The sequence below is a fragment of the Colias philodice genome, chromosome 6 (genome assembly GCF_061535455.1).
Source record: "Colias philodice isolate Cphi_HAF_F1 chromosome 6, ilColPhil1 Martin Lab GWU primary, whole genome shotgun sequence".
Classification (NCBI taxonomy): domain Eukaryota; kingdom Metazoa; phylum Arthropoda; class Insecta; order Lepidoptera; family Pieridae; genus Colias; species Colias philodice.
Genome location: NC_143091.1, coordinates 3498213 through 3523915, shown reverse-complemented (window position 1 = coordinate 3523915; position 25703 = coordinate 3498213). Strand labels below are relative to the sequence as shown.

The 25703-nt window shown below is 33.8% G+C and overlaps 5 protein-coding genes across 6 annotated transcripts; 3 read left to right on the top strand and 2 right to left on the bottom strand.

Annotated features, from left to right (window-relative positions):
- Positions 1 to 1983: 1983 nt before the first annotated feature.
- Positions 1984 to 2793, bottom strand: LOC149487582 (uncharacterized). The gene has a single exon (XM_089695813.1). It carries the CDS (start codon positions 2791 to 2793, stop codon positions 1984 to 1986), a length of 810 nt encoding a protein of 269 aa, XP_089551939.1.
- Positions 2794 to 4478: 1685 nt separating this feature from the next.
- On the top strand, positions 4479 to 6797 carry LOC149487581 (uncharacterized). The gene is made up of 5 exons (XM_089696141.1): positions 4479 to 4810; positions 4891 to 5045; positions 5214 to 5487; positions 5798 to 6045; positions 6435 to 6797. The coding sequence occupies exons 1-5, from the start codon at positions 4798 to 4800 to the stop codon at positions 6744 to 6746; spliced, it is 1002 nt and encodes a 333-aa protein (XP_089552267.1). The 5' UTR covers positions 4479 to 4797; the 3' UTR covers positions 6747 to 6797.
- Positions 6798 to 10016: 3219 nt separating this feature from the next.
- Positions 10017 to 11477, top strand: LOC149487580 (uncharacterized). Its single transcript, XM_089695812.1, has one exon. It carries the CDS (start codon positions 10017 to 10019, stop codon positions 11475 to 11477), a length of 1461 nt encoding a protein of 486 aa, XP_089551938.1.
- Positions 11478 to 12550: 1073 nt separating this feature from the next.
- On the top strand, positions 12551 to 15961 carry LOC149487579 (uncharacterized). The gene is made up of 5 exons (XM_089696142.1): positions 12551 to 12739; positions 12815 to 12948; positions 13910 to 14174; positions 14586 to 14821; positions 15546 to 15961. Exons 1-5 carry the CDS (start codon positions 12724 to 12726, stop codon positions 15870 to 15872), a joined length of 978 nt encoding a protein of 325 aa, XP_089552268.1. The 5' UTR covers positions 12551 to 12723; the 3' UTR covers positions 15873 to 15961.
- Positions 15962 to 16727: 766 nt separating this feature from the next.
- LOC149487578 (uncharacterized) lies at positions 16728 to 24600 on the bottom strand. Of its 2 annotated transcripts, XM_089696067.1 has the most exons (7): positions 24440 to 24600; positions 19448 to 19584; positions 18900 to 19164; positions 18589 to 18800; positions 18290 to 18518; positions 17562 to 17836; positions 16728 to 17199 (listed from the first exon to the last, which is right to left on the bottom strand). In XM_089696067.1, exons 1-7 carry the CDS (start codon positions 24453 to 24455, stop codon positions 16972 to 16974), a joined length of 1362 nt encoding a protein of 453 aa, XP_089552193.1. In that variant the 5' UTR covers positions 24456 to 24600; the 3' UTR covers positions 16728 to 16971. The 2 variants fall into 2 exon arrangements, with proteins under 2 accessions (XP_089552193.1, XP_089552194.1); XM_089696068.1 differs by lacking the exons at positions 18290 to 18518; positions 18589 to 18800.
- Positions 24601 to 25703: the final 1103 nt, after the last annotated feature.

Below are 25703 nucleotides of genomic sequence, written 5' to 3'. Positions count from 1 at the left end.
GGGATACTGATGCAATTTTCCAACTATCAGGGAAAATTCCCTGTGATAAACTAAGATTATATATTGAGGTTAGGGGGCCGAGGATCTCTTGACGGATCCGCTTAACCAGTAAATTGTTCAGGCCGTCAATACCCGGAGCTTTGTTGTTCTCCAGTTGCATTATCAAAGATTCCACTTCATGTATGTTAGTTGGTGTCATAAAGAATGAGTTTACGGGAGAATTATTAAAACAAATTGTAGAAGCTAAATCTTCTTGAGTGACTTTAATCTTCTCTAATATCTGTGTTGCGTAAGATTCTCCAATAGAAGTAAAATGTTTGTTGCATGCTACAAGGGACTGAGAAGGATTTAAACAGTGGATGTTCAAGAGCTCTGACGGTTCTCTTTTAGAAATAGATAAATTACAAATATTCTTTACGGCTTCCCAGGTTTTTTTTGGATTGCCCGCACTATCACTCAGAAGGGAAACTTCGTATTCACGCTTAAGTTTCTTCAGTAAATTATTTGTAAAGTTACGGTAACGATTGTAAATGTGCAGTAGCATTGTATCAAGAGGATTTCTTCTAACACGTGTATGGAGTCGATCTCTGTGTCGTATACAACGGAGTAAGCCGGGACTTATCCAAGGTTTTAAGATAGTGTTTGACCTGCGGCAGGGATATTTGCGAGTGTGTTTGTTTACTATTGATAGAATCGTATCGGTGAAAGTTTGGACTATTAGGTGTAAGTTGTTTTTATCGAGGATACTTTGCCAGTTTACAAGATTTAAATCAGACTTTATAAGCTCAATATCTCTTTTGAAAAAGTAACGTTTTGCGTTGCGAACCTTTATTTTACCAAGTCTCATCCCAACCATAACCATATCGTGGTCTGATATGTCAGATTCGCAAACTACGCCAATTACTGCTTTATTGGATTTTACAAAGATGTGGTCAAGGCACGAACCTTGTCTAGTCGGAAGTGTTATTGCAGGCGCCAGATCAAATTCTGAGACTAGGCATAGGTATTCCTGCCACCAGGGACTATCAGACGATTCCAAAATATTAATATTAATGTCACCTGCTAGGACAATATATTGATTATTCAGACTAGTGAGGTGCCTGTCCAGCGATGTGAGAAACATTGAGGGATTTCTAAATGAAGGGGAGCGATAAATACCGAGTATACACACCTTTTTGTCAACAATGAGTTGTAAACAGTTTGCCTCGTCGATGGGAGGTTCTGAAACTGTGACACAAAGACCATCCCGTACGTATATCACAACACCACCATTTTGATTAATAATTTTAGTAGTTTTATATGCTGTGTAATTTTGCAATAATGGAATTTGAGAATGTTCACTAAGCCAACATTCATTCAGTATTATGACATCATATAATAGTTTTAAACGCTGCAAAGAAATTACAAAATTATCAAAATTTTTGTTAATACTACGTATATTGAACGAAAGTACTTTGAAATTATAGTCACTTGTAAGGAATGATTTACAACAATCGATGTTAGAAACGGCATGACATTTTATCTTGTAAGAGTCTAAATCGGCTGCAATATTATTCGACGCCATTAGATATTAATTTTGTACTATAGATTAATCTAGCTTTTACTTGTTTGATGATAACTATACAAGTTTCAATAGTAAATAACAGCTTTAAATACATGTTCGGATTATTATGAAGTGCCTGATGTAAATGTCGTAGCAAAGTTGTGTAAACGATTTTTTGTATTCCTAAATTTTTGCAGGCGTTTAAAATTAATAAATATTGATAATTAATAAAAGTATATAATATGTAAATAAAATAAAAATTAAAATAAAATAGATAAAATATATAAGGAATAAATTGAAGTAATAATATTATATTATGTGATATAATTAAAATACATCGATAGTTTCTTAACAAAATATCTAAAAAAGTTACATGTTTATGGCTATTTGAAATATTATTTAAGCTATAATTATTAGAAGATATATGAATTATTACAATTTCAGCATTGTGATGTATCGTCGATATGCGGGGCCGAGTTAAAAATACTATGCAGATCGTTTTGGGTGCGAATGTGAATAGCATTTTTCCCTTCTCGCTGTCTGACATATACATTCCCATTACTACACCAGCAAAATGCGTAACCAAAGAGTTTGTATTTACTTCGGGCCTCGCGAAACAACAAACGGTTTTCCTTTGTTAGTCTTTCATTATAGTATATTTTCGATGCTTCACCAGGTATATTCAAATCAGCACTGTTGATATTTTTTCTCGACTTAGCAGACTTCAATATTTCGTCGCGCTTAGAACGTCGATGAAATCTAATAACAACAGGACGGGGAAGTTTTCCTTTATGAGAAGTCGTCGATTTTTCTTTAGAGATACGTGGACCGGCTCTCATGACCCAGTCAATATCTTGATCTGACAGTTCTACACCAACTTTTCGAGAGGCAAGCAAGGCAATGTGATGAAGGTTTTCATAAGCTGTTTCGGGTATGCCAGCCAGCTCAATTTCGTTTCGCAAATGTTGTTGCGCTTGTAGATTTAGGTCGGATTGGAGGTTTGAGATTGTGGCCTTAAGGACATTTATCTCCCGATTATTGCACTCCAGGATTTTAATTCTAGACTCGTTTGCGGTTACTTTCCCCTCGAGCTTTTCAATACGTTCGTTGCAGATTATTAGTGATTGAGTGGCATCCTCAAGCCGTTGTTTAATAGATGAAAATTCTTGTGTCAAGCGACGGATTTCAGAAGTAAGCTCCTTAACATCGTTACCAGTTACTTCAGTAATCGAGGAATCTTTTTTCCGCATTGTAATAAACTGGGAGTCGGAAGTGGAGCGAACTGGAGTGTTGCTGTTATCTCCGCCTCTTTTTTGGGCTGAGGAGCAAATGGGACATTCCCATTTATTTTTTTGTTCAGCGGTTAGCCCATTAGCGTTTATACAAAGTTGACAAAATATTTTTCCGCAGGATTTTAGAGTGCATTTGACAGAATTATTATCCTTAAACACCTTTAAGCAACCAGAGCACTTCATTATTTATAGTATATAAACAAAGTACCTTTGCACTAAATAATGTATAAAGTAGTTCCGAGTCCGCTCTGCGAAGATTAATCTATGACTCGCAAGGACTCGTACAGCACAGCAACCGGTCCGCACGCAGATATCACCCGGCTGCCTGAAGGATTTACGAGCGATAATCACTTGCACACAGCTGTAGTCAGTTCACTTTTACCCGATACTTTAAACTGTACAATTTGCTTATTGCTGCACAAATATTCTTTAAAATTCACTTTATCTTCACTTAGTACGCGATCTAATGTTGATTATTATTAGATTTGTATCTAATATTAAAGTTAATGTTTAGATATTGAGCAAACGTACGTCGCGAAACTTTTTAAAAATATATTTTATACAGACTATGAACAGAGAACAAGTTAACGGTTTGACCGCGAGGGCAAAGATGACGCCTTTCAAAAACAAAACTAATTTACAAACAGATTTTTATATCTTTACATACCTATTTTTAACTTTCATTTCATGAACTGCTCATGTAAATACCTATTACAATCTGGTTTAATTTAACAAAACATTCAATTCGGTGAATTTTAGCGTTATTTTGCAAAAAAAACCGCACGTACAGTCCCCCGTCCGAGTCGAACTGACACCGTCAAACTTCGTCGAAAATATGCAATAGAGGTGAGGTTTTATGTGGGTTTTATTATAAATTCAAGTTTTTTCTTGATAATTTAACGATAATAATGAAAATCGAAAAAACAATCAATACAAATTGTTACAAATATCATAACATATTTTTTGGTATAAATTTCATGTATAAATATGTAGCCGTTTTCCTAACAAAATGCGTTTTATGTTCAAAAAGGGGGTGATTTGTATGTATTTTTTTATGTTTAGGCCGTTCTAAACTGAAAAGTAAACAATACACTTTGTTAATTATATCCTTGAGTATCACATATATTTTTTTTAAGACAATCGTACCAACAGTTTCCTCAACAAAATTCAATATGTATAAGGTGTTTTCCGGTTTTGACCATAGTAATCCCCTTAATATCAACTTGATTACCTTATTTAATTACAAAGTGTAATTGAATCACTAGTGGAATTTTAATGTAAGGAAATTTATCATGAATTGATGTTTGTACAATACGGCTATTATTATGGATTGTAATTCAGCAACGTTATTTTGGAATTGTAATATTTTTCCGTGGTCCATTTCTTCAACGAGTATCCAAACTGAAAATTTTCAATTTAATTACTTAACAAATTACAAGAGATATAATTATTAATATTATTTCCGTATATTTTATTGTACGACGTTTTAATCGATGTACTTTATTTGGCCTATAAGAGGGAAAACTTTAAACCTTGCAACACATCAAATGTCATCATTATTAAAAAATCCTGAGAAAAAATCAATGTCTTTCTGTAGGTAATCTGTTGTCACAACTCACAGGTCACTCATTGTCGTTTGTCAATTATTGTCATTCATATTATTGATTATAGACACATTCGGTGGGTGATTGGAATTTTTAAATCTATCCCAAAGTTTTGCTTACAACTGATTAAATATCTACAAGTTTCAGTTAACTAACCACTTAGGGAATGAAGTTTGAAAACAAATAAATATAATATTTACTAATACCATATTTCCAGGGGATTTCCCGCTGACTGTAGTTACCAGAATTTTGATATATTTTCCTGTTTATTTTTATCATGTGTAGTTGCTTAAATATTGTGAAACTGAATGAGTAAAGTTCAGATTATAGTGTTAGTACTCATTGAAAACTTTAAAAAATGAAAACCGACAGTAAGTTTTTATTTCGTTATGTTTTGAATATTATCTTATCATACAAATGAATTCAATCATAATTTTTGTTTTTGTGTCAGTTTGTTTTTCAGTGCAAATTCCTTATAAACTATATAAATGCGACAGCGGTGGAATTAAATTTCAGTTAGTTCCAAATGTTAATTTACCAGACCATGAGGAAAACCCTGCTATTTATCTTATCAATAAAAAATGCCCACATGAAGATCTATATGAAGTAAGTTAATCAAATTATATCCTCCATTATATTAGTCCTTTTACAATGCAGCATAAAATATTTAAACCAATGTCATTTACTTCGTTAATTTACATAGATACATTTAACATAAGATTGGTTTACATGAATACTTCAATAAATTTGTGACTGTTTTTTTTATTATTTTAGATAATTCTTAATTATGCAAATAGAACAATTTATATAAAAACATGTGAAAATGTAAGGACAAGCCTACCATTTGCATTGCCAGGACATTTGGTTGAGGCTAGTCAGCCGTTGAATCTGTGGCTGGCCTGGCATGACAAAGAAATAAGTATGGGTGTTATGAACGAGAAACCCTTTTTTGTTTATCCTCGCAACATAACTGGTGGAAAAGCTGCTGACAGCTTTGTTGGATACATTTATTTTAAGAGAAATTATACAATTGATTGGATAGTTGAAGGTATTGAATTTTTTAGATTTTTATTTTTAAGTTATGAGAAGTGTTGTGTTTATGTTGGCTTATGCATCTCCCAGTTATGTGAACTCAAGAATAAATATAATTTAATTGATTTATTGCAGATTAAAAGACTGGTCCAATATGTTTGAAGTCAAACTTTACAACTATTAAACAATCATGATATATTTAAAAAAATATGTCCAAGACACTTTAAACTGCTTTGCATATTAATATTTTTTTAATTTTTTAATTCCCTCAGAGTATTTTAATAATATTCAATTATACATATGATATTTAAAAAAAAACGTTTTAGAATCTCCACGGATGTTCAAACCACTTCTCGACAGTGATGTTGAAATAACTGATGGCAACTTACGTTGGGTTAATGTAGTAAACAATGATCTCCCGAAGGACGCATTTATTGGAGGCTTTGAAGGCGGGCCCATATATGTTGCAAGAGCTATGTTTGCAGGTTCATTATGTCCTGGAAAGTATATACCTTCACTTGGAAGAGCTTTTATTGCATGGGGTGGAGAGGAATACGAAAAACGAAACTTCCAGGTAATAATATTACAGGTATTATTATTATTAGATATTATCTATATCAGCATAAAAATTCTGTGAGCTAAGATAATTAGATCTACAGTCTACACTAATACATATTGTAAAGAGGAAAACTTTGTTTGTTTGTCTGATTGTAATGAATAGGCTCATAAACTACTGGACCGATTTTAAAAATTCTTTCACCATTCAAAGCTACATTATCCACGAGTAATATAGGATAGGTTTTATCCCGGAAATTCCACTGGAACTATGCGAGTTTTTCTTTGAAACCGTGGTCGGAGCCGCCGGTGGAAAGCTAGTATTTAATAAATTGTTATCATTATGAATCATTTTAATTATTTGTAAATGAAACTATATCATTAACACTAACTTTATTATCTTTTCAGCTACTTTGTGGTTATAATGCAAAATGGGTAGCATGTCGAAATAATGAAGTCCCAGAAAATGTTTTTGTAGCTGGTATGTCTGAAGTGAGGGAGGAACCTCTTTACATTGGCAGAGCTATGATTGATGGAAACTTGGTAGTTGGAAAAGTTCATATGCTATACAAAACCTGCTACTTGCCCTACAATGGCGTAGAGGTCGAAAAACATGAATATGAGATTCTAGTTGACCTGTCTATAAAGCCTAGGGGACGACTATGTAAAAGAATATGTCAAATTAATCTTAAGAATCCTAATCAAACCTGTATATACTAGATTTTATTTGTTGTTTATTTATGGGAAAATATTATATTCATATTATAAATATAGTAGTTGTATTTTTTACTAAATATTCATAAGGATAAGTCCTAATATTAGCTATAGTACGACATAAAAGAGATGAAATTAATTATTTTGGAACTAATTCGTTTTTCATTACCTGGCAACCCTGAATTGGCAATGTAGCTGTCAAGTTGAATAAAAATTTGTTGTTTTTTTCGTGAAGTGGAGAATTATTGAGATAAAATTGTTATTTAGAACAAGAAATTTAAATAAAAAAGGAGACATCATGAAAAAGGTTAAACGTAGCGGTGTCCGTGATGTGGTGTATAAAGTTTTTATTCGGTGTTTGTCCGAATTTCAAGCTGGAAATTTATTGACTGATTTGGAAAACGTTTACAAACGTACAGCAGAATATACCGGTGAGATTCCATTTATTTTTGCTCAGTACTACGTAAAATAGGATATTCCATTAGTGACAAGTGTTTAATGTATGTATGAATGGCGATTATTACGTTTTCGCAATTTAATTTGAGGTTATTTGTATGTAAACAAAAACTAATTTTTATAGTGCGACCAGCACAATTTGAGTCAAGAAGTTATATCCAATCCAACCAGCCTCAAATAAAGTACCTAGTTTAGATTTTACTACATAGTATAGTGATAACTGTTTTCATACAGCTATCTATCTATTAATCAATCAAACCATAAGAAAAAAAATCATATTTACTGTATCATATTTACAGATACTGAAGATGCCCCGTACCCTCTTGCCAGTACTTCGAAACAGAGTGATGATCAGTCCTTTGAAGGAGTAGAATATTTAGATTTTGATGAATTATATTAATGTACAAAATTTATCTACAAAAAAAATAAAAAAATGTGGTTTTCAAATCGCCTTGTTTTTTTCTACCCGACGGACCCAGAAAGAGGGTAATGTGTTTGAGCTGCATGTATGCTTGTTTGTTTGTATGTTTGATTCTATGTGCGCCTCTGCAGTCTAAGCACTTGACCGATTTTTATAAAATAACTAATTCCAAATACATTTAAGTAAAATTTGACCTAGGTAGGTCAATTAAAATACTAATGTATTTTTGTCTTAAATTTACACTATTGCTACAATGAAACAATTATAACGGTTTTTATTTTAGATTATATATATAGATTTTTGGATTTTTATTCTATAGTATCAAGATCGCTTACGTCGCAGTATCAGTGTTGCTATATGAGCGACGGTGGCGCCCTCATTTATTTTCATCTCTTTTGTGTCGCACTGTATATTGCTACTCATTCTTCATTTTAATTACCTACCTATATGTTTTGTTTTCATGAATAATAATTGACAAAGTCGGATTTTTTGCCCAGAAAATATAAGTCTGTAAATATCCACAGTGTATCCACACTATAATATCCAGAAAAAATTGTTAAATGGTTATTTGTTGATTAATTCTCTTAATTTATATTCAGCCTGCATAGTACCAAAAGGAGTGAAGTCCAAGTCAGCGTAATAAACCATTAATTACTTAATAATAATTCCGTATTTTAGCTAGTATCTTCGTCTTCTGATAACGATACCACAACATGCATTTAAATGGCATGATTATTATTTTATCAACAGTTTTCTTACGAAATTAGAATAATGGAGTACATAACTATATAAAAGCATATTATTTGATAAATATATAATGAACATAGGCCAGGAGATACTGACACAAAATATTGGGTCATTTGTAACAGTATGGCGGTTCTTCAGAAGTCTAAGTACGCAGTGACAAAAAGAAAAACGATGGTCAGAGCACTGGTACCAGCGCGCGGCGGCCCAGTCGCGTGGGCGTTAGTTGAAAATTTGGAGAAAAAAAATTGCTGATTTTTGGCGGTATGGCAACCTTTTGGTACCTACTGTCACTGAAAGTATGGCATGACGATTTTCGTAAATGGCTGAACGACTATGATTAACCTATGCAAAAAATAGCCTGTTAGTTTTATTTTAATCAACGCATTCGCATCGGTATGCCGGGCTGTAAGTCAAACCGGAGAAGTATGGCATGACAGTACCGCCTACTTCTGTTTTATGGGCTATCGGAAAATCCTGAAATTTTTGTCACTATCTCCTGGCCTAACATAATTTTTGCATTATCTATATATGTTACGGCTAAAGGTAGGTGAGAACATAAACTTAAGATTAGCCGGCTAAACTTAGGTTTATTTTCGACGAGGTGTTAATGTTAGTTTGTTCTATCTTTAGCCGGCTAAACTTAAGTGTAACCGCAGGCCCGTGGCTAAAAATGTCGGGGTGGGTAGATTTGGTTACTATAATACATGTAAGGAACAGGGCGAGTGTTTTCTGGCACTTCGCCGGCTGCTGCCGCAGCACGCTCGCTGCGCTCGCTCGGCTCGTGCGGGTCTTAAGAGTTCTAACCTAACCTAACCTAGCCACCAGCTTTCTGCCCTGAGTCGGGGTGGGTAGATTTGGTTACTATAATACATGTAAGGAACAGGGCGAGTGTTTTCTGGCACTGTGCGGGCCCCTCAAGCCCTCCACCGGCCCGGCGCTAACCAAATCTACCCACCCCGACATTTTTAGCCACGGGCCTGCGGTTACACTTAAGTTTAGCCGGCTAAAGATAGAACAAACTAACATTAACACCTCGTCGAAAATAAACCTAAGTTTAGCCGGCTAATCTTAAGTTTATGTTCTCACCTACCTTTAGCCGTGACATATATATAAAACTCAAAGGTGACTGATATAGTGATCTATCAACGCACAGACCAAACCACTGGACGTATCGGGCTGAAATTTGGCATGCAGTTAGATGTTAGGACGCAGGCATCCGCTAAGAAAGGATTTCCCGAAATTCTTGCGGGAACGGGGAAAAACGGGGATGCACGTACAAAGTCGTGGGCGGAAGCTAGTTTTACATAATTTAGTTTTAAAATTTTAACGTGTACTCTGTACTTAACATAGTACTCTGTGCATAATATAATGATATAAAATGTCAATGTCAAAGAACACAGTAATCAAATCTTATTTAAGAATGGAAAAAAGCGCGGGAATCTTCGAACGAGCCGGGTGTAATTTTTGAAATTTAATTTGAAAAAAATTTAAATTAATGTTCAATTGAGTTTGGCTTTGTATATATCTTTTGTTTCTTATATATAAACTTGTAAATTAGTGTAGTTAGTAGTTTTTTTATTGGTAAGTCTATTTTATTCTGATTTATAGTATGTAAAAAAAATTTTTGCACTTAAATTTTGGCGGGCTGATCGATGAACGATCCTCCCGACCCTATAGCTTCAGGACCAAGTTTCCAACTTGGTCCTGAAGTAGCTAGTTACATTACGGTTCCAAGTATAGAATGTGAAAACGATTTTGCATTAAAAAATTGTTGGGTGGAAAGCACTCCTAAAAAACGCAGGCTAAGGAAACAGGACAGTGATAGCGCTGAGCCTAATAAAAAGTCCAATTCTGATGTTACTTTTAATGAATCCTATAAGAATGATAATAATAATATGAATGAACAATCGGCTTTACCAAATTTACGTTCAGAATACCTATCTACTGACTCCTTCCCTTATATTGTTCATGTTCAGCGTACAGAGTCAACACCTGGCGATGGAACAACATTGCATCCCATTACTTTTGGTCGATTTTTAAAAAATAACAATATTAAAAATATAGTATCTGGTAGTGTTAAAAAAATAGGGAGAAATTGTTGTATTGTAGCATTTTCAACGCCAAAGGATGCTAATGATTTTATTAAAAATAAAAATTTAGAATTAAATAAGCTAAGTGCAAAAATACCAACATTTAACATAAGTCGCATTGGTATTGTCAAAGGAATACCTTCTGAATGGTCCCAAGAGGAAATAATAGAAAATATTTCAACTCCAGCTGGCTGTGGAAAAATTATAAAAGTTAGAAGGATCAATTATAAGGTTATTATTGATGGTTCCATATCTTGGAGACCAACACAATCTGTTGTTCTTACATTTGACGGTCAAGTTCTTCCTGAACGTGTGTATGCCTGTTATAATTCTCTGCCAGTTAATCTTTACATTTTCCCTACCATCCAATGTTTTCAATGCTGTAGATATGGTCATACTAAAAATATATGTCGTTCCAAACCCAGATGTTATAAGTGTGGTCAAGATCATTCTGGCGACACTTGTACAGTCGAAGAAGATTGTGCATCATGTTTGTTATGTGCAGGCTTCCATTTCGCAACTAATAAAATCTGTCCAGAATTTAAACGCCAAAAGGATATTAAAATAAGTATGTCTGAAAAAAATATATCTTACGGGGAAGCAAGTAAACTTTACCCAAATGTATCAAAGTCTTATGGGGATGTATTAATGTCTTCATCTGCTTATTCAACCACAAATAGATTGAATGTAAATAGTTCAAATTCATCCTACAAAAAGACTTATTTTTTAAAACCAAAATTGCCTCCTAAGACTAATAAGGGTTTTGATAAAAATGCTCATAATGCTATTATTAGTGATTTTCAGATTCCTACGCCTGAAAATGGCTGCGGTTATCAAGTAGCCCCTAATGAATCTGAAACTTCCCAGATAATGGATATAATTACTTTACTTATCAACACTCTATTGAAAAATAACACCCTGAAACCGTCCAACGTTGCCACTTTACATAAAGTAATTGATAGTTTATTTAGTAATCATGGATTCCAAAATAATACAGTGGAACTGCAGAAGCGTGATACCTAAAAAGTCATATCTAATTCACATAAGCACAATCCTTTTTTAATTGCTCTAAATGAGACTTGGCCGTATATATTATATTACTCTATGGACTTGGTTATAACCAAATCTCTTCTTTCGAATTCCAGGATTATGTTTGTATGTTTGTATTGTGTTTGTATTCGTGATGACAGAATTGATGGGTATGGTGGTGCTGCCATACTTATTAAAAAGTCAATACAATTTAAACGTCTAATATTACCAGCGCACAATAATAAATATGTAAATAGTGTTGGCATTAGTTTTAAAAATATTTCAATCATTTCAATTTATATATCCACGGAAATGATAGGGCTGATAGCTTGGCCAAGGATGCAGTGCAGTGTAGAGATATGTAATATGTATCCATACATTAACTGCTCTCATGATCTCTTAACATTACCGAAACGATTTCTCTTTGAAGCGTGGAATACGGTCTACGGTGGACAGATACAGCATAAGGGAAGGAATTACTATAGAATTCAACCGGTAATCCCCATAAAACCTTGGTTTGTTGGTGTTGAAGCAAATAAATTAGTTATATCTACAATAAGTCGCATGAGAATAGGACATATGTGTATTCCTAGTCATTTAGCCAGAATAGGCGTATTAAATAGTGAAGTTTGCGAGTGTGGAGAGGATGAGGGAAATATAGACAACATATTTTTCTCTTGCTCTTTATACGATCATTCTTCCTTTTATAATTCATATTAATTTCTTCAAATGTTCCTCTTCCTACTCGTATGTCATATCTATTTATGTATCCTAAAAAATATTATAATAATATATCTACTTTTATATTTAAGAATAATGTCAAATTGTAATGTTTTTTAGTTTATATTTAATCTATTTAGTTTATGTAAATAATATGTAATATTATAATGTAACTTGTATTAATTTTGGCCTAACTCTTCTGCACCTTGAAAAATATCGTACTATCATATTTTCCCGTGTATGGATTCCCTACCTTTTACTTGACACTGGCAAATAGTTTTAGCTTCTTGCCATAACAGAAAAAAAAAAAAAAAAAAAAATCTTATTTAATGTCAATATTTATTGATGTTGCTGAGAGCTTATTCATGATTGTTGAATAACAACAATAATTATTTAATACTTTAAGTCATCAATGATCAGCGATTTCAATATTTAGACACAATAAAAAGATAGAGATAAAGAAATAAATGTGTAAATCAATGAAAATAATTTAAAGTTTATTGGATTGTAGAACAAAACTATGGGTGAAGTAATTGGTATGTAAATAATTTCGCTTTCTGCATATTTTTTGAGGAACGTTTTAGGCATAAAGGTATTTTATGTTTTTCAAGAATTTAGTACTCTACAATGTCACCAAAACTTATCATACAAATTATGTGGAAGTGGTTTAATATTCTACGTGAAGTCTCGAGGAGGTGCGGCTATTGGAATATCCAAGAACATGAATGAGCTCTGCAACTATTGGGTAAGAAAACTATTTCTCATTTCTCCATTGAGATATACATATGGAGACGACACCGCGCAACATAAGTGATGTACACTTAAGTTCCGCTCAACATACGCCATATGGCGTAACTGCACGCTCATTTTTTATTTGTTTTAAAGTGAAACGCATCAAATATGCCTTCGTGTGTGTTAAGATATTGCACAAATAATACGGAAAAGTGCAAAGGAATAACTTTTATCGGTAAGTACCTAACTAGATAATCATTTTTAAAACTTAGTTAGAGCAAAAAATGGCGCACAGATTTTGTTCGTGGTGTCTCCTCCATACGTAGTAATATTATCTCAATGCATTTCTCTAATATATTCTGAAAATTTTAAACTTAACAAATTGTATACTTAAATGTCCATAAGGGACAACTCCAATTGAGTTTTTGAGTCTATTGCAAACAGAAGAAGACTGTTCAGTTATATGTTAGAGAATAAATACTTTATTATTCCCGTTCCCGTGGGATTTCTGGGATAAAACCTATCCTATGTGTTAATCCAAGTTGCCCTCTATATGTGTGCTAAATTTCATTGTAATTGGTTCAGTAGTATTTGCGTGAAAGAGTAACAAACACTTACACATCCTCACAAACTTTCACATTTATAATACTAGCTTTCCGCCCGCGGCTTCGCCCGCGTTTTCAAAGAAAAACCCGTTCCCGTGGGATTTCCGGGATAAAACTTATCCTATGTGTTAATCCAAGTTACCCTCTATATGTGTGCTTAATTTCATTGTAATCGGTTCAGTAGTATTTGCGTGAAAGAGTAACAAACAGCCATACATACAAACTTTCGCCTTTATAATAGTATTAGGATTAGTAGGAATAGGAATTATTAGGATAGGATTAAAAATTCTTAATTATTATTAGAGTATCATAAGATTAAATTTTAAACTGTAAATTTTAGTTTTATTCATATTTCTTTTAATTTATAAGGTTTATATAGCAAGAGAAGGTAGAACTTGGATAAAAAGCACTAATAATGATGATGAAGCAGAAAACTCAAATATTGCCTATACACCAAACATATTATCTCAAAATGAATACAAGAAGTTTTGGTTATTATGGTCTAATAACACTTTGAAAGTGGGTGTATTTGATAATCCAAAACCACTTGCAACTAAAATGGAAATTGACTTGGATAATATAAAGTATGTCACATGTTCTGGCTTCGGGAATGTAGTACATTGGAAATTGTTGTGTGAGTACTCATATACTGCATTGAAATAAGTTTTGTTTTATTAAGTTTCTTTTTTTATATTTATGGTTTTATTTATGTGCAACTTCGCCCACGCAGTCAAAAAACCCGCATAGTTCTCGTTCCCGTGGGATTTCCGGGATTGCGTCATTTTCCCGGGATAAAAAGTAGCCTATGTCCTTTCTCGGGTATCAAAATATCTCAATACCAAATTTCATGAAAATTGGTTCAGTAGTTTAGGCGTGATTGAGTAACAGACAGACAGACAGAGTTACTTTCGCATTTATAATATTAGTACCTATGGATGTAGTCTTTTATACTTAAATGTCCCTTTGACATTACCTTTTCAATTGGGAATATTGGACTTATAGGAATGTCGTAATACACAACATTTTAACTGTCCTTTTATTGCAGTGCCACCAGTAATTGAAAAGCCACTTTCTGTACCATTGAAATCGGGGAAAGCTCAGTGGGTGGCAGCTGATGTACAATTGCCTGATGACTCATTTATAGGCGGATATGAAAATGAATTCCTTTATATAATCAGGGCTAAACATAGCGGCTCACTGACTCCCGGCAAATTTGTACCATCCATGGGCCTCGGTTTCATATCTTGGGGTGGTCAGGCACATGAGAAAACTGAATTTGATGTAAGTATCAAGATTATTTAGTTACATAATATATTGATTTTCAAGTTTGTTGTTCAGTAACAGAAGTAAAGTCTGTATCAAAATCAAACAAAAATAGACATTTGTTAAATAGGAGTACCATTAAATTTATTTTATTTAGTTTTTAAGTATTTGTTGTTATAGCGGCAACAGAAATATTTCCTGAAATTTTAAAATATCTTGCTATCTTGCTATATTCTTATGTTAAATCCTTCTGCGGACAATAAAATATATAACAAAAAAACAATATACAATCGAAATCGGTTTCAATTGTGCACTTGAACCGATTTCGATTGTATATTGTTTTTTTGTAATATATTTTATTGTCGTGCACTTGAACCGATTTCGATTGTATATTGTTTTTTTGTAATATATTTTATTGTCGTGCACTTGAACCGATTTCGATTGTATATTGTTTTTTTGTAATATATTTTATTGTCGTGCACTTGAACCGATTTCGATTGTATATTGTTTTTTTGTTATATATTTTATTGTCCGCAGAAGGATTTAACATAAGAATAATTAAAAAAATTACGAGACCAATTAATTATCAACACAGGCGACATCTGATGGGTCAACTTGTAAAAAAAATAAAATGATTCAGCATTGATTAAAATCGACTACGACTTAAGATGAGAAAATCACTTTAAATAACCTCTTACAGTTAACTTTTATGAGTAACTGACATGTTGACTTATGGTTTCAGGTTCTTTGTGGATATGACTTAAGGTGGGTTAAAACAAAGTTTGACAGGATACCAGTGGAGGCAATAGAAGCTGGCCGCTCTGAAGGGTCCAACGCTGAAGTCCTTTACGTCGGACGGGTGGAACACCAAGGCCATTATATACCAGGAAAAGTACAACCGTCACATAAAGTCTGCTATATTCCATATCTAGGGGATGAGGTAGGGATGAGTGAATTTGAAATTTTAATCCAACCCCACTCCAACAAATATATAGCTGATAAAATTTACCGCCACGTCGACTTTGAAATTGCTTCTGATTCATATTCTGATGAAGACGTCGATTTTTAATTTTGTAGCTGTATTCTGGATATAGCACACTAGATTAAAACGGCGACTTTCTCCGCAATATGCGATAAAATATGTTCCAAGGTATCTAATAAGTTATCTAAATAAAATTTTGTGGTCACTACACTCTTGTCCAATTAAATCAGTTACACAGAACGGACATAAAAAGCATGACAGAAAAAAAAAATAAGAAAAAGGTGTTTTATGTTTTGGTCTTAAAATATGTAAATATGTATAAGTAAACCGAGCGTAGCTTCTCTTAAAATTAGAACTGCCAAGTAAAATATAAATTACATCATGATTTTAACGACCGCCTCCTTGGTACAGTGGTTGACGCGTAAGCGTAGAACCGAGGGGTCCTGGGTTCGATTCCCGGTAGAGACGAAGAAAAAAAAATGTCTCGGTCTGGCAGGACACAGAAGGCTGATCACCTACTTGTCCCTAAAGAAAATCGATCAGTGAAACAGATGTATGAATAATGCATCTGCCCCTTACCCCACTACGGGGACACGGGACTTCACTTTTTATGATTTTAACAATTTGTGTGTAAACTGTAAAGTATTAAATATTATGGTGTAGGTATGTAATATGCAAAATGATTGTTTATTGTTTAATTTAACTGTGATTATACTTGATGTTTAATATATTATTATGTTAATAAAATAAATTAAATTAGGTATATCTTAATATTTTTAGTACTTATTTTTACATAAACCCTTTTACTGACAAATAGTTATCACTTATTACATATAACATAATAACATGTGCAATTTGCTTCATAATTTAAGTACGATTCACGTCGCCATTATTTTATTGCATGCAATTTTAATTGCATAAGGATCAGAAATAAAACAAAGCTTTGTCTCAACAATTTATTTAAAATATACTCAGTGATGACTACGTATAATGCTGATGCATGCATCCGTAATAAATAATTTATAAAATAGCGTGAAAAATATACATAACTTAAGTCTTATTATTTGTAGTAATTGCATTAACAAGCTCTTCAGTAGCTGGATTAGGCGCGATTTAATAACTTTCTACACCCAAACCAATAAAAAATACCTAGGTATTTTAGTGGTCTGCGGTTCTACATAGTTGCTTAGGCGACCAGGACTTCATAATCGGGGAAACCGAGTTCTTGTCCAGCGAACGAGATGTAGCATACACCGTGGGATTGTTGCACCTTGCCGGTGGTGATGCTGCCCTCATGGCGCACTCTGCCGATGTACAAGGGCTCACCGGCTTCGGTCTCGCCGCCGGGGAACGCTCCCGGGGGAAGGTTGGAGCCGCTGGTGGGCACCCAGTTGCCGGGACCACCTACCAGAACCTGCAGAGTAGATTAAATTGAAAAGTGGTTCCAGTTTTTTTCATTTGTAGGTATTTGATAGACATTGATAGTATCTAGTAATAGTTCTTTCACAGATAAAATGAAATTATCACCATTTTTCACAACGATGTTAATATCTTTTGTTAAAATATGAGATTATAAAACAAGGTAAAACAACGATAAATTCATTAAATGTGCCTGACTTACTTATCTGAAACATACAAAGTTATCACTCCAGGATTTATACATATAGTTTAGTTTTAAATTATTATATGTATGTTAGTCTGTAAGGTATTTATAATATGGGTCTGTACAATTTATTGTCTGTTACCTGAAATAAATAAATAAATAAATAAACATACTTGATATTGAGGCTTTCCGTGTTCCTGTCCACCCCACGGTACGTAAGCGCATCCGTGTGAAGATACCACTTTGCCAGGGAGCATCGCACCTTCGTGTTGTGCCCTAGCTACATATAGAGGTTCACCGGAGCAGTCTTGGCCACCGACGACTGCACCAGGGGGCACTTGGCCGGAATTAGCGTCCACCCACACGCCAGCTCCTCCAACGGGAGCCACGCCGGGGTAGCCGGGAGGGGGACTGTATAGAGCCGCGGCTGATGGGGCAGATGGAGGCACTGCAATTTCAAGATCATTCGTTGAGGAATCAATTCAATATCGACAGATTCACGATGCATGAGGATATAAACACAAATAAAAAGAAGTAAAAAAGTATCAATAAGTAATAAAACGGAAATTGAAGATATGTTACAAGCTATGCGACATCTGGCTGTTAGAGTATTCAATGCCGGTAGCTATATGAATTAGTGACTTGCAAATTAAAAATTGACAAAGCAGAGATCGAAACAAAATGTACCCAACAATTAACATCAACATACCACAAAGGCCGAACTCTTCGAAGTAGTTTTGTTATAAATAACAACAAGAAGACTGGAAAAATTACGATTTTCTATTGTTCCTATTTAATTTTAGTTATACACACTGTTAAATCGTGAGTATCTATAAAATACAGTGGAATTTATATAGCAATACAAATTAAAGCGATCATTCAAATAATTAAAACACTCAACGAATTTGTTCGGCGCCACTTTTGTTGAAATGACGGATGCGCCAATTGCCCCGAGCACCCCAACAGGTGCGGATACCGAAATGCGTTATTGGGAATGGAGCCGAATCGGTCCAATCCATAAGAACTTGGCCTGAGCTTCCGTCACGAATTGTCAATCTTCCACAGCGCCATTCGACGATGAACTTTTTAAACTCGTTGACATTCATAATACCCGGAGTCGGGACGGTCACCTACGGTAAGTCACAATTATTATTCTCGATTCTACAGAAATGAATCGCCGACAACAGCACATGCCACTACCTTTTCAGGTTTTTGTTTGCAGTATCTGATCACAGATTTAGTGTTTTCCCATCCTCCGAGGATAATTTCATAGATTGGCTCGATTTCAGCAGGCGCAGGCGTCAGACAAATGTGGCAGTTGTGAGGACCACGGAAATCCAGTTCTAGAGTGCCAGCGGCGACTGGTCCGAACTTATATTCAAGGTTGTCTGGAGTATTGAACTCAGCTCCATCTGAATAGATTGGTCGTAGTATACATATACATAACATAATTTTGAATATGTACTACATTTAGTTGGGTACATTTTGCAATTTATTTTGTTTAAAAATACCTTCGATTTTCCATGTGCCTGTCGCTCCCCAACCGGTGCACACTCCTACGAAGGCAACTGGGAACGGTTCAGGGTCGGACCAGGAGATGAAGGGAATGGCTTCTCCTTCACGGCCAGCTGACACGATGCCGCCGTCCCAACGCACCCAGAAGCCGCGGAATTCACCACCGTTCACGATGCCAGGTGTTTCAATTTCAACTTTGTCTGGTTTCGTCTTGTTTCTTCTGATGACACTCTTTGTGTTTCCCCATCCTCCAATGAAAATCTGAAAGCAAATAATTTAAATATAGTAGTACTTACATATTTGCATTGGAATATTATTCTCATTCTGCGTTAATCGTATGTTAGTAAAATAATAATCTAATATTCTTATACAATTCATGTGTCGCAGTTTTTGATCGCGTGAACGGCTTGACCTCATGAAATTTTTTGTGCATCTGTAGGAGGATCGGACATCTATTTTTGATCCTCCTAAATGATAAGAGTAAGGCAGAACAACGTTTGCCGGGACAGCTAGTATAGTCATATAAAATGAAGCTTTTTTTTACCTCATACATCGGATTGGACTCTTGTGGTCCCATTGTGAGAGCAACGTGGGCATCATTAGCTGTACGAACTTTGAACTGCACGGAGCCACTGGGTACAGGGAAGAACTGGTATTGGAGATTGTCCTGCGTAGCCACATCTGCAATTTCAATTAATAAATATTTTACAAAGGTGTATGTAAAAATAACTGTGAAAATATATAGGATTCTATTGTTCTTTTTAAAATTGCAATGCTAAAGAACGTGATATAAAATTAGTATTTCTCACGTTTCATATAATATTATTATCGACCATTTCATTATTTTTCAACTACTTCCTGCAATCCATATTTGTCACAAGTTTTGCCTTAACTGTGCATCAGCTCAATTAGAATTCATTATGAGTCAATTTTAGTATTCAGCTCAACGCAGTAGAAGGTACGCAGTGAACCTACACGATTTAGCCAACTCAATTATTCTTCCAGTGTGCTTTCGAGCAAATATACCGTTCTACGTACAAATTGTCATACGAGTCGCATTACATTCCAATTCAATAGGTCTATATTTATAAATAGACTAGCAATGCCCTGCGGTTTCACCCGCATAGATAGCGATATCGTTACAGTGAAAAGTCTACTATAGGTCGGACTATAGGTTTAATTTTTAATCACATGAAAATCACCTTTACCCCGTCCCGCACTACGGCCTTTTTTTTTGTTTTAGTGGGGAAATCTTTCATAGATACCCTCGGCCTCCGGGGGAGGGGCCGTGGGTTATGTCGGATTCCTACCGACCAAAACCCCACTGTGTTCCGTCAAGACGCATATTGGTAGAATTCCTCCGTGACCCCCGCACTACGGCCTGCTCGAACAGTATACCTACTATTTTCTGTAGATTGACACTTTAAAAAATTCGTTATATCTTTTGAATGGAATATCCAATTCTTTTCATTTAAAAAGTATTTTGCTGGTATTGAAACAGTCTATAGTAAAACATCATTTAATGGGATAAGGATTAATATATGTGTATGGATAACATGGTTTGATTACTGTCGGCACTTCTATTTACTTTGAAAACGTAAAAAAGTTGTTGTAGTAACTTAACTACTGAAGATGGACATATGGTATCGCGGACTTTCTTGCAGATATTGATTCATTCTATAATATCGTAGAACATTTTTTTGTTCTATCTTCAATAGATTCCGCAGCGCACGCGATGACAGAAGTTTTATTGAGGATTTTTTTACACCTTGGGTTACATTATTGCATTTTTGGTAAGGATCTCTAATTTTTTTGAAAATGCAATATAGCCTATGTTGCTCAGTAAAGATGCAGCTTTCTAATGGTGAAAGAATTTTTGAAATCGGTCCAGTAGTTTATGCGTGAAAACCATACATACATACATACATACTTACATACATACTTACAAACTTTTCCTCTTTATAATATTAGTATAGATGACTCCCTCGATATCAAATAGCACATCAAATATACATGATATTTTCTCAGCCACAATTATTTTTTAGAATACTTCAAATTGTATGTAACTCCTTTTAACTAAGTTATCTTCTTGTGAAAGTCACGTCAAATCGGCCCCAGCTATTCCGGAGATTGACTGAAGCAAACATACTCCAGGTATGGGCGTAGAAAAGTTGCCGTCATTAGACTGCATCTTTTCTACGCAACATTCTTAAAAAAGTAGTTAGACTATTAGGTACATTATATTCATGTACAGACTTTAAATATGAATAATATAAGCTACCTAATGAAGAAAAGACTAGTTAGGTACTTTCGTTTTTTCAACAACAATATTTTGAAGGCCAAGGTTATTCTCACAATTTTATGTAACCTTGTATTCACATCGGTCAGATTATGCTATTTGTTTATGCAAAAGTGGTTAGTAGGTATATAATCGAATTATTAAATTATCTTGGCTCTTATAATTATTGTTTATAGAAGGAATGGATTTGTTGTAATTTATTTATTATATACATATACAGGTACCTATTCATAAATAACTAAGTTTCGTTTCGAAAAATTTTTAACGGTCGTGACACATCTAAAAGATAAGTTACTAATCGTGGTAAATTTTACACACGATTGTACCTAGTTAATTACTATAATTATTAATTTATAACTATCTTATAATCCACGAAAACGCCCCATACAAGAAAATTTACGTTACATAACGTTTGTGTACTGTATACTGTGTACACAAACATGTTATTTAAACTACCTACATAGTACTGGCATACCGCATACTAAATAGGGCCTGCGTTCTTCGCTTCGTGATGATGTCATCTTATACAATCGATTCATAACGACCTTAGTGTCAATTCAATAAAACGAAACCAATTTAATCTGATGTATGGATAACCATTTCTTTTCATCATAACTAGGCTATCCGAGAAGATTACTATAGTACCTACAGAAAATGATGGTAAGTACGTAGGTAGTTAGGCGGTAAAGTTAATTATTGTCCCTTTATATTTCAAATCCTTTTAAAGTAATTTTCTATTATCTGTTTAAATTTAAAAGTAAGTAGGTATTATGTATCCATACTACAATATCGCACACCCTAATAATGTACAATTAATGCAATTACCTACTACCTATATGTACTTACCTACTTCGCAAATTAATATCACATTAATATGAAGGTCGATGTACGAAGAGGAAAAGTACCAGATCAACTTAAAAATGAAAAGCAAATAGGTACCTAACTTACGAATTTATATTATAACATTTAGGTACCTACATAATATATTATTATGATCTTCCAACAGAATCTATAGTTTCGTATTTTTCAAATGACTACATACCTACCTAGGTACCTTCCTATTTAAAACAATGTAAAAATCTCACGGATTAAGTACATAATTATATTAATTAGTAGACAGTAGGTAAGTACGTATTATAATAGTCATGTAAAAGTAGTGACAATAGCAAAATAATAATATGATCTCATTGTTAGCTTCAATCAAGGCTTAACACATTACAATTATTACACCTACTTCACATATAGACTGGGGTAAAAGCCTTTGAAAATAATGAAAAGATAAAAAAAATCGCAGTCGGATGACACCCATTAGAAAAGGAGGGGAATATGATAAAAATGTAAGGAAAAATAAATTACGGTCAATCCGAGTTCGGGAAGCGGGAGGGGGGAGCTTTTAAGAGAAAAAAATGGTTTCTCTCGATTTCCGACAAAACTACAAGTCCTATAGAAAAAAGTTCAATGGCAAAGTTGTAGGTAATTAAAAGTTCTACAACTTTTGTATTCACAATTTTTTCACATAACCTAAAAATTTAGGTGAAAAATTCAAAAAACCAAGTTTTTGGTATTTTATTTCTATCTACTTCAAAATTTATTTTTTTTCTACGAAATTTGGTGGAAACTTACTTTATTATGTCCCAAATACACTGTAATTTATTTGATTGAAAATATTTATTTTTTCGCCTTATTTTGAATTAATACCAAAAAAACAACCTAATTTTCAATCGAAAAGTCACCCGTCAAAATATCAGCTTTTTTCAAAAACTTGGGGTGCCTTTTATTCATTGAAATCTCTACTTTCATATTATGGTGTAAAAAAAATAAACACAACCATAGTAAATGTTCTCAGGAAATGCATACAAACAGTGTGATAATGAGCTTTTACTAAATCAGGCACACTTCTTGAACTCTATATCTTCTCTTGTATCGGCTTTTCGGTAATATTTCAAAAGAAAAATAATTATCTGTTCTAAGTTTAATATTTTACAGCATATTCAAAAGCAAAATGATGTCGATAAAAACATTTCAGGTAGTTCGAGAAGTGTGCCTGATTTAGTAAAAGCTAATTTTCAGACTGTTTGTATGCATTTCCTGAGAACATTTACTATGGTGGTGTTTATTTTTTTTACACCATATGAAAGTAGAGATTTCAATGAATAAAAGACACCCCAAGTTTTTGAAAAAAGCTGATATTTTGACGGGTGACTTTTCGATTGAAAATTAGGTTGTTTTTTTGGTATTAATTCAAAATAAGGCGAAAAAATAAATATTTTCAATCAAATAAATTACAGTGTATTTGGGACATAATAAAGTAAGTTTCCACCAAATTTCGTAGAAAAAAAATAAATTTTGAAGTAGATAGAAATAAAAGACCAAAAACTTGGTTTTTTGAATTTTTCATCTAAATTTTTAGGTTATGTGAAAAAATTGTGAATACAAAAGTTGTAGAACTTTTAATTACCTACAACTTTGCCATTGAACTTTTTTCTATAGGACTTGTAGTTTTGTCGGAAATCGAGAGAAACCATTTTTTTCTCTTAAAAGCTCCCGCCTCCCGCTTCCCGAACTCGGATTGACCGTAATTTATTTTTCCTAACATTTTTATCATATTCCCCTCCTTTTCTAATGGGTTTCATCCGACTGCGATTTTTTTTTGTTTCAAAAATTATCTACTCTAGTCTAATAGTGTCATTATTTGTAACGGCTACAGCAAGAAGCTAGTAGAAGTAGAATAAATAACAAGAGATGAAGTTACTCTAATGTAGGTGAACCTACCTAGGTACGCACTACGCACTGTAGCTGTTATTGCTATTGCCTACTAAAAATATTTACGCTGTTGCTGTGTGATGGAAGAGAGTCCGATCAAAATAGATTTATAGCTTCCAGAAAATTAAAATACTTATCCCACTTGCAATAAAGCACATAATCCTCAGACATAATCACTATCCTTTAAAAATATTATTTTTCTATTGATCCTAACGAATCGGACGCCGCATCACCACACCCGGCTTTGGCCTTGTGCCAAAATAACACAAAATACAAATAGGTAAATAGGTATTTTATATACTTAGGTAAAATCAATTTAAAAAGATCATTTTTAACAAAAACACTGTCAGTAGCGTCTAAGTATTTAAATTACCTAGGTACGTAAATTTTATGCCATACGGTTATATTTTATTTTATAAAGCTAATGAAAATAATTTTATAGCAAAGCAGGTTTAACTGTTTATCGTCACTTACCTAAAACGTTGGCCATGATGTAAATGAGTAATTAACAGTACACAAATATATTTAGAACGTTGGTTCGGCGTGAGGTGGTTTCCTATACTGAGACGCTATTTCTCTGCGACTCGCCGCACTCCGCAGGCTACGTCGGATGATGTCATACTTGCTGCTTAAAATGTTTTTCGATCGTCGGAATAGAGTTCAATTTGCAGGGGTATTATCGTAAATGGTAGGTGAACCATGAGATAATATAGCCGGTTAGAATGTAAAACAACATAATTTTGTTGTTGTTCGGAATTTATTCAACGAATAAATGTTAAACTTTGATATTATTCCTATAATTGTGGGTCGTTCTAACAACGACTTTCATCACATATATACATGATACATGGGTACTAGATTCGTTAGGTAACACTGTCGCATTGATTTCAGTAAGAACTAGGGCAGGTTCAAACGCTTATTCAGATAGGTACAGTACTTAGTACAGCAGCTGAATCCGAGCCGACTATGACATAACCATAACCTAATAATGAATAATACTGAATGAATAATGATATCAATTAAATAACATAAACTGTGCATTTTTCACGACTTAAGTAAATGAAGTACGTCTAGCTTTACGTTAGCAAAGTTTATTTTCGAAGAGTATTAGTAGTATTTCGAAGAGTATTTTTAGTAGTATTTAGAAGAGTAGTTAGGTAGTTACTCTTCTGGAAAATAAACTTTGGTTATTGTTCCATGTTATCACTCATCAAAAATTAATTTTTACCACTACAGGTTCAAAAAATAATTTTCTAAAATTTAATAAGAATTTTCTAGAACTTTAACCTCCCTCACTACAAGTCTACAACCATGGCCATGGGCGTCAATAATGCTAATCCACAAGAACTATGAAATATATTACTGATGACGTCATGCCAGAGTTTTCCAAGCGAAACGGGCAAACGAATCAAAACAAAGTAGACAATGTTTGTAGCACGACTATAAACAAGTTACAACCTCCGATGCATTACTGAAGGCCGGTCAAATGGTGAAGGAAAATTATTATGTTTAAGGAATATGTTATATCTAATCTAAAGTGTATTTATTTAAATACATAGTGAAGAAATAAAAGTTCTTTATATTTGATTTACCAAGGAGCATTTCATATTACATACGTACAATATTAGATCATTACCGTAGTTCTACAAAAATAGATTACTTAGGAGGTTTTATATCATATTATATGAATGGAAAATTTCCCATACCCTCTGCGTAGGTATATTAGGTACTTTTATTG

Coding starts and splice junctions, on each gene's coding strand:
- LOC149487582 (XM_089695813.1), bottom strand. CDS start 2,793: ATGCGGAAAAAAGATTCCTCGATTACTGAAGTAACTGGTAACGATGTT.
- LOC149487581 (XM_089696141.1), top strand. Junction 5,046..5,213: donor CACATGAAGATCTATATGAA/GTAAGTTAATCA, acceptor TTATTATTTTAG/ATAATTCTTAATTATGCAAA. Junction 6,046..6,434: donor ACGAAAAACGAAACTTCCAG/GTAATAATATTA, acceptor TTATCTTTTCAG/CTACTTTGTGGTTATAATGC.
- LOC149487580 (XM_089695812.1), top strand. CDS start 10,017: ATGAACGATCCTCCCGACCCTATAGCTTCAGGACCAAGTTTCCAACTT.
- LOC149487579 (XM_089696142.1), top strand. Junction 14,175..14,585: donor AGTACATTGGAAATTGTTGT/GTGAGTACTCAT, acceptor CTTTTATTGCAG/TGCCACCAGTAATTGAAAAG. Junction 14,822..15,545: donor ATGAGAAAACTGAATTTGAT/GTAAGTATCAAG, acceptor TTATGGTTTCAG/GTTCTTTGTGGATATGACTT.
- LOC149487578 (XM_089696067.1), bottom strand. Junction 18,801..18,899: donor AGGCACATGGAAAATCGAAG/GTATTTTTAAAC, acceptor CAATCTATTCAG/ATGGAGCTGAGTTCAATACT. Junction 18,519..18,588: donor GCAAACAAAAACCTGAAAAG/GTAGTGGCATGT, acceptor GACTTACCGTAG/GTGACCGTCCCGACTCCGGG.